General features: G+C 42.9%; 2 protein-coding genes across 2 annotated transcripts in view; one reads left to right on the forward strand and one right to left on the reverse strand.

Moving 5' to 3' along the window:
- CNTD1 (cyclin N-terminal domain containing 1) overlaps nucleotides 1–3154 on the forward strand; it is a 3354-nt gene extending 200 nt beyond the window's left edge. The window contains exons 2-7 of the mRNA XM_009578096.1: nucleotides 84–159; nucleotides 401–575; nucleotides 1071–1233; nucleotides 1735–1879; nucleotides 2276–2372; nucleotides 2993–3154. Coding sequence (XP_009576391.1) covers nucleotides 84–159; nucleotides 401–575; nucleotides 1071–1233; nucleotides 1735–1879; nucleotides 2276–2372; nucleotides 2993–3154 — 818 coding nt within the window. The remainder of the gene's footprint in view (nucleotides 1–83; nucleotides 160–400; nucleotides 576–1070; nucleotides 1234–1734; nucleotides 1880–2275; nucleotides 2373–2992) is intronic.
- An 853-nt stretch (nucleotides 3155–4007) lies between these two features.
- On the reverse strand, nucleotides 4008–8004 carry BECN1 (beclin 1, autophagy related). The gene is made up of 8 exons (XM_009578098.1): nucleotides 7864–8004; nucleotides 7455–7591; nucleotides 6745–6939; nucleotides 6381–6527; nucleotides 5713–5862; nucleotides 5566–5626; nucleotides 4967–5109; nucleotides 4008–4619 (listed from the first exon to the last, which is right to left on the reverse strand). The coding sequence occupies exons 1-8, from the start codon at nucleotides 7951–7953 to the stop codon at nucleotides 4451–4453; spliced, it is 1092 nt and encodes a 363-aa protein (XP_009576393.1). The 5' UTR covers nucleotides 7954–8004; the 3' UTR covers nucleotides 4008–4450.
- Between the last annotated feature and the right edge of the window lie 345 nt (nucleotides 8005–8349).

Genomic DNA, 8349 nt, shown 5'->3' on the forward strand with positions numbered 1-8349 from the left:
CTACAGCTAACTCCTGAGAGAGTTAACAGCTGTATAATTAGTTTCAGCTGACTGAAGTGAATGACTGTTGCGCTTTTTTGCAGAATTTATATTCCTTCTGTCTGAAAAATGGCACTTGGACCAGTCGGCAAGGTACCAAGCGGTAGAGTTACTTGAAAGGTAATAAATATCCTGAATGCTCAGTGTGTTTCTCATTTCTCCTGCATGGTTACGCTGTGCGTGCTATATACCACTCATTCAAACAATGTATAATGGATTTTTGTCTGTCTAGAGCTTTATCTCTTTACTCATTTAATTCAAATTAACAGCTATCCGTATATTCAGAGTACATGCAGAATTGCTTTTCTTCCTTTTTCTTAGCAGAAGAGAACTGTTTTCTGAGCAATTGTGGGTTTTGTAGGTTTATGATCAAGCAAGTAGAACAAATCTGTAAGTCCTCCAGAGGGAACATTAGATATCGTGAACAAGGACAAGGCAGCAGCTGGAGCTCTCTGAAAGATCAGATATATGACACGTTTCTCCTGCGACTTGTATCGTGCATTCAGCTTGCAAGCAAACTTTCCTTACATTATAATGTAAGCCAGCTAAACCTTTTCCTATAGCATTTTTTTAGCAGTGTAGTAACTTGTGTGATATATTAATCTCTCTTTAAAAATAGATTTCCTCTCTGAAGATAACAGTGATTATGAAATGCAAAGGATATGGAAGCGGAGACCTAAATCTCTTCCGTTTAGGGCAGATTAATTGTCATCGAGTAACAATTTGTCAGGAAATGTTGGGGGAAAAAGTACAGGCAGCAGGAACATTCGGCCTGTGGTTGTCAAAAATTGTATGGCTAGTGAGGGTTCACACCTGTCTGGGGAAGGTTTGTGGAGTAGAGGAAACCTACGGGAAAGAAGGTCTGAGCTGGATTTCTCATGCCAGCTTAAAGCACAAGTTAGCTGGGTTAGCGAGCAGCGTCGCTACTGGAGTGGCTCATGCTTAATTCAATGGGAGGAGTAAAGCAGGAAAATACGTTGTTCTTAGCAAGTGCTTTATTGCCTAATTTGTCTTTTTTTTTTCCTCTTCAGATAGTTAACAGTGACACAGCTTTAAAATTTCTGCAATCCTTAAAATACTCATATACTAAACAGGAATTGCTTGAGTCGGAGCTTGCCGTTTTAGAAACTCTGCACTTCCAGATCAACGTGTCAACTCCTTTGGCTTACGTGGAATTGCTTCTAGAGGTTTTAGGTACGAGTATTATAGGAGAGAATGGGAAAGAATTTTTTTAAAAGCGTACTAGAGCTATTACTGATCTGAACCAAAATGTCTTATATTACAGATTTTTGCATGCTGTGAAGGCACATGAAACTTTTCAGATTGTCCAGGGCTTTACTTTTCGGACGAGAACTTTGTCCTTAGCAGAATCTGATGAATGTTGTTGGACAGCCAGTCGTGACTCTTTCCGTGAAAGATCTAAGAGTTTAAAACCCCCAAAACCTAGTGTAAGGCCACGTTTTCTACAATGACTTTCCATTTTCTTTGCCCAGGTCTGACAACCTGAATTTCAGAATGAGTGAAATTATACTGAGATTGAGAAAGCCTATGGCATGAGAAGGCCTGTGTCATTCAGAAACAAAGGGCAGTTGTCACCAGAAATCTGCATTCCTCGCTTACAGTAACTGACATTTCTTTCTCATTCAGTTTAATGACTCAAAATGTATGGCTGATTATGTATGATCTCTGTGCTAGGACATAACGGCTGCCTGCTTCCTGCAAAACCATTACATCAGATGTGTATGCAACTACTAGACTTCTCCTATCTTAAAAGAGATGCCATCTATGACACTTTGTTGAAGATTGCCATCGAAAATTCGACACCAAGCAAACTGCAGGTGTAAGTAGCTTACGTGACTATTGCTTAAAATAACTATTTGAAATGAAAACCCTAAAAAAGCCTAAGAAATAGTAGCATAATTCCCATTATGCCATTTTTTGGGCATGTTTTAAAAAATTTTAATTTCGGGGGCTTTCAGCATTGTTTATTGATCTTAATATACCAGTTCAAAGCAACGTGCTTCACCACATTTGCTTAAGGGGCAAGCTAGGAAAGTGTTTAACTTAATCGTAAAAATCCAGCTCTAGCACTGTCAATTAAAGATAACAGCATAAGGCTTTATTTGGACTGAACAAGCTAACATGTCCGTAGGCTGTACAGCGATTACAGAAGTAGGTGCTTTTGAACTGTAAAACTAGCATCATTTTACATCAGAAGACACTTTTACTTTTGCAGAGCAAAGTTTTTGACAGTAAAGGAAGATTTCATGCTCTTGGCTGTTGGAATCATCAGCACAAGCGTGTTCATACTAAACCCTGGGCATTGGAAGCAGGTACAGTCGCTTCTAAACACATTTGCTCTACGTGAAAAAAATGCGAAGGTTGTTTATATGTTTAAGCACAGCAAGAAGACAGGTAGACTCTACTGGGAGTAGCATGAGGGAGGTGACATCTGTCAGGTTTTTTAGCAGGAAGCATGTGTACTTTTGTAGGAGTTATGAGGGTACATGGGCAGTTCCGCAGGAAGGCTTGCGCATGCACTAGCATGAGCGTATCCTCACGCTCCAGCTCCTTTACAGCCAGAACAAACCCCCCCAGACATCGTTTCATTGACAAGTGGAGAAGCAATCCCATGGCACAACGTTCTGCCCAAACTGCTACTGAATACTATAACAAGCAGCCTATTACAGATAGTAGCTTTTTCATTTTACTTCTTTAGTAGAAGCAATTAAAAAAAAAACAACAAACCCCAAACCAAAACAAAAAAAACCAAAGCAAGCAAGGAAACAAAAAACCCAACCAAATAAAAAACCATACTGAGAGGCTTCAGCTTTTGTTGATGTGCACCCCTGGAGCACTATTATTCTTGTTAGGGTTTGGAGGGTTAAGAAGTATGTCTGTAAACTAATGTCTCTTAGGCACTGTAAGTATCTTTTTTTTTTTTTTTTTTAAGGTTGTGGAGCATTTAAACTGTATCACTGGCGTTACTTCACAAAGTATCTTAGAATTTTCTTACGCAGTACTGAAACACATCGTTGGCAGTACCACTCCAAAGCAGCACTATAGGAACTGTGGAACAAAAGCTCCAGAGAACAGAATTATGCCTCTTAAATAGAACTATCTTCTACAGCCAGTTGCTAGTGTTTCAGTAGCAAACCGTTATGCTGCTGATAATAGTCCATCTTCAGAGATAGTGCACAGGGCACCCGATGCAGTTTGGTTTTACTTTTGGTTTTGAACACCAGGTGTTCTGTAACATTTGGTATATTACGTCTTAATTAGAAAAGCTTGTCCTTGCAGGCAAGGCACTAGTGCTGTGAAGGGAGGCACACAGGAGCAAAGTAGCACTTAGAAATACCTCTTTCAGCACCAAAAGCTTTATTTTAAGAGCTATATCTTCTCAGTTATAAGTTTCCTTTGAAAAAAGAGAAAACTCTAAGAGTCATGTTTTGAAAAGGCATTAATGTGCATGGTATTCTGCTTGGTAATCTGTATTGCCAGATGCAGCTTGCATGCCCAGTCATTACAAACAGGGCTGTACTTTCTTTCTCCACTTGCTGCTTTTTAAAAAATTAATGTCTCAGGCAGCGTGCTGCAGCCAGGCTGCTTGTTACTGTGTTCCCTCTTTGCCAGTGCTCAGAGCCTGTTTGCTCTTACCCTAAGAAAGCCAGCTAGTTGACCAGTGTTGTGAGAAGGACAGAATCCCACCAGTTTTGAAAGCGATGCAATTGTCGCTGCAGCAGGTGCTTATTCAGCACGTCCCTCTTAGTGCCAGGGGCTGCTTGTGCTGCGCCTGGCATATGCTAGACGAAAGGACTCTTTGTGTAGAACAGTGTTTTATTATTTACTCCATGCACCTCTGTGCAAGAACACGCTGCAGGAAGTATTACAAATAGTTAATATCATCATAGCTAACAGTATTTTAGAGAGTATCAAACTTTAAGTTCAGTGGCACAAAGAAGTGCTGATATGACTTAGAAAATACTTTATTTCAAACTGTAGTTACTCTTTAATGACCAAGCAGAGCTTCCGAGAGTTCTTCCACATTATTCCCTGTGTTTGTAACATTTCGCTTTTCTAACCTGTGTTAAGCTGTAACAGAGTAGGATCAAACTCACTGGCGTTTTGAAGTTCAACAGTAATTTGTACACATACCCATAAACCCCAAAAGTACCAGTTTAGCATCTATTTAGTAGCTGATTTTTTTTTTATTCTGTTCAGCTCAATGATATAGCTTTACATATTGCTTTTCTATATACTACTTGTAATAATGGTATTTTAAATAAAGTGTCTTGTGGATTTTTGGTATTGTAAACATTTTGTACTGGTTAATATTAAGAGACATCTTAATTTGACTTTCTCCAACGAAACGCAGACACTCTACAGCTGCCAGAAGGAGTTCTTTACGTGGTTACTTGTTATAGAATTGGGATGAGACCCAGGCAAGACCCCACTTCAGGTTAGTTAACATGAATTTTAGTGCTTTTGTCCATTGCTCTTCAGAGTTAAATTGTGTTTTAATAGAGTAAGAGCCACCACTGCCACCTGTATCTTCAATCTTTCCTTTCTCCACGTCCATCCTGTATCACACACAAAGTTTTATTAGTGCATTACTACTGCAGGCATTTAATCTCAATATGACGTTAAGTACTAAAATTTAAATCTGACATTCATATTATTCTGCTAAGAGTACTTTGTTTTTAAAGAAAATCTAGCAAGCCTCAGGTCTCCACCTGAGGAACTAGCTTTAAATTTCAATTAAACTAAGAGCAAATGTGGTAATCCTGCACATTATAAAGAACACCGGATGATTCCAAAAGACAGGACTGAAACAGCAAGCAGTGCTGTAGACTGGTCCAGAGTCAGTTAATGCTGCGCAGGACAGCGTACGAAGTGTTAATTTGACATGTTACATAGCAACACTCACCTGTAAGGCAAACAAAATCGAGTTTCGCCTTTTTCCACTTCCTCTTTAAATTGCTGCACACAGTCCAGGAAAGCCACCATTGCATGATCAAACTTATTGTCCCAGAAGAACCTTAGGCCTCCAGAACAGTACAAGGGGAGCTCCTGGAAAAAGAGATTCACTTCAGGCACCCCAAGCACTCCATTTTAGATATGGTCATTGCACCTGTTTAGTCTTGTGCAAGGCTTAGATTTGTCACAGGATGCTTAGAAATGGTTTGTGGCACATAATAAGTGTGACTTGTTTTGTGGTAAGCACCTGCTGTGTGGAGGCTTGGGTTCCTAATCACCAACAATCATCCCAAATCACGCTATATTCCTCTGGTCAGCTGCAGTATACAGTTCAAGAGCCCTGTCGTTTTTAATGCTACTGGATGGCAGAACGAGTGGCTTGATATAGGATATGGAGTGAGATATTACTATGTTGGAGAAGTCAGAGCAGCTAGCTCTCCTGTACCATAAATTCATGAAGAGCTGAGTTCGTTTTCTGCATCCCCCAGCATGACCAGGGCTCTGTGGCATTCAAGGTCAACATCCTCCGATTTGTGCAGGATCTCTTACCTTTGATTTGTCCGTGAGGGACTCTAAATATGAGTGGTTGCCATATGGTACAAGACGGTATCTGAAAAGAGATACGATTTGCAGGCAGATTAGTCTTAACTGTCTTTATCCGGGTCATAAGTGAAATGTGTATTATATTGCGTATACCTTTGAAACTTCAGGCCCATTTTATTAGCAAGGGCATGTAGCAACAGCACAGTCTGCCCCCAGGCAGCATTGATCTCGTTCCATTCCACAGGAACACTGGGGAGACGGCCAAGTCTGAAGTTATTTATTGTGCCAAACTGACCGCTGTGCCTGTGACGAGAGGAATTATAAATAAGCGCACTGGGGCAGGAACAGCTTCTAGCATGCTAGCCAAACAAGGGCCACGTACTAACAGTTACAGAACACACACTGCTAGCCAAGCAAAAGGAGGGTTTGGGGGCTCTGGTTAAAAAGTGTATATAAATACCAACCACTTGTTCTCTTTTTATGACAGAGTTCATTTAAAAAACCAAAAAACCCAAAACCAACCAAAACAAAAAAAACCCAAACCCCCTGAGCTACCTGCTCTGTAAAGCCTGACATTAGAGTGTTACCGTTGGCTAGCAGTTAACAGAGTTCGTGAAAGAGCCCTTTCACAGTCTACTTGGAGATCTGCACAGCATCCCAAACCTCTCTCAGCTGACGCTGTTGGGAGCTGTGACCAGCTGCTTTGTTGTGGGGTAACTATGAACTGACTAGCACCTTTCCTGTCAAATGCAGTATTTCTTAACTGGCCCTAGATTGCAGATTCTTAGCAAACTGACACAATATTCCAGTGTCTACATTACCAGATGTGAAAGGTTGCATTGAACACATTGGTTTTCTTTAATTTATCCAGTTGCATCTGGGCATAGCGCATTTGGTTGTCCACACTTTTCAGCTCATCATCTAGCTCCAGTTGTTGCCTCTTGAATTCACAGTATTCTTTCTGATACCTTTTAATGAAAGCAAGACAAGAAATGCTACGTGCAGGCTTTTACAGAAAATTGATTGCTTACACGGTATGCTAAGTTTTTTTGGTCTAGCCAACTTCAATTTTGCAAAGAACAAGCCACTGGCATTTGGGCATTATTTACACGTTTCTCCATGTTATAATCTCCTTTATCTGTTACCTAAAATCCCTGCCATAAACTGCAGTTGTAGTTCACTCACTGAGCTTCTTCCTGCTCCAGCCGCTCTGCCTCCGCCCTGACTCTCTCGAAGTCTTCAGCCACAATCTTGCGGTTCTTCTCAACGTCCTCTAGCTCCTGAATCAGTTGCTCTTCCTCCAGTGCAAGTTCTTTCAGTTCTGTTTGCAGTTTCTCCTTATCATCCTCGTTCATTTGTTCCAGTATCTCCAGACATCTCCTAAAGGAGAGTGACAGGATTACTAAAACAGGGATCCTGGGAAGCGCCCTGCCAATAGTCCCCGGTTCCGCAACAGCCTGCACACGCGAGCAGAGGTGCAAACGGGGACTCTGATCTCACGTGCACCTCTCGTTAATGCTGAGCTCTCCGCATTGGTCCTGCACCATGAGTCAGGAACGCACATAGGAGAACAGGGGAGTGAGATGGCGACTGAGGATTTGTTACTGTCTGTCAGTAACCGTCTCTGTGAAGCCCTCGACTGCATGGGAACGCTGCCACACAGGCACCGTGGGCAGGCGGCGTCAGTCGTTCTGACAGGCTCACAGACTTCATCGGGAGAAGCTCTGCACCACAGGACTCTCAAAAATACAATTTTCATCTCATTCAGACAAAGAAAACCAAGCGCCAAACAGGGATGTCTCTTACTGATCATGGAAAGCCGGATCAAGGCTGTATTCTCTCCCTAGGCTTCAAGCTAAAGCAGCTTGGTCTCAGGTCACCCCCGGATCACTCACTTGTAGTTTTGGCACTCGTTCTCTGTGATGTTGAGCTGTGTGTCTAGCTGGTCTAGCAGAGTGTCTGTGCATTCCTCACACAGAGGGTGATCCACATCTGTCTGCCCAGACATAACGTCAAAGAGGTCACCGGTGACCTGCAGGAAGAGCTCACCGTTAGTTCAGGTGGAGCCACAGGCAGCTGCTGGCTGGCTTTCAACACACGGGCTTGTGCTTCTTCAATTGGCAAAGCATTTTTTGCAGGTCAAATCTTGATTTAAAATAAGCCAGCTTTACTGAACTACTCACCAACAAAAATACTGGAAGGCCAGTGCTACGGGCAACTTTGCAGTTTAGTCTTGCAGAGCATCTAGAAAAACTGATGCTCCCTTCAAAAGTATCCGAGTTTACCAGCTCACGTAAAACTTGCCTTCAGTCTCCGGCTGAGGTTTTCCATCGTGCCGCCATCTGACGCCTCTCCGATCAGCGTGAAACTGTTGGCGCTTTCTGTTGACATCATTCTTGGAAAGAATTTTATTGGGAGTTGAGTGCCGAGGGTCTAGGGGAGCCAACTCTAGTGCTAGACTTAAACCTGAGACTAGTTCGAGAGTCAGAAAGGAAGAACGCACAAGACGTACTCGCAGAAGGACGGGGGAGGCTGCATTTCAGGAGGGCGCTATCGGGAACAGCGTTCTGTGTTACCCCGTAGCTACAAGCAGCGCCCCAAACACCCGCATTTACGTACGTGCGAACGGCTGTGCCGCGGCCTGCCGAGGAGCCCAAGGGCCACGGGGATCCCTCGGGGGAAGCTCTGAGGGGGTCGCACGGAACAGGCCGTTAAGCGCGACGCGAGGGGTGCCCCTCCGGCAGAGGTGACGCCCCGGGGGGACCCTTTCCGCAGGCGGCTCCTCGGCGC

Source organism: Fulmarus glacialis, unplaced genomic scaffold, assembly GCF_000690835.1.
Source record: "Fulmarus glacialis isolate BGI_N327 unplaced genomic scaffold, ASM69083v1 scaffold42705, whole genome shotgun sequence".
NCBI lineage: Eukaryota > Metazoa > Chordata > Aves > Procellariiformes > Procellariidae > Fulmarus > Fulmarus glacialis.

Excerpts from the sequence above, each read along its gene's own strand:
- BECN1 (XM_009578098.1), bottom strand. The coding sequence starts at position 7,953 with ATGATGTCAACAGAAAGCGCCAACAGTTTCACGCTGATCGGAGAGGCG. Across the intron at positions 5,627-5,712 it reads ATGGGCCTGAAGTTTCAAAG|ATACCGTCTTGTACCATATG; the intron begins GTATACGCAATA and ends ATCTCTTTTCAG. Across the intron at positions 4,620-4,966 it reads CGATTTTGTTTGCCTTACAG|GATGGACGTGGAGAAAGGAA; the intron begins GTGAGTGTTGCT and ends TGTGTGATACAG.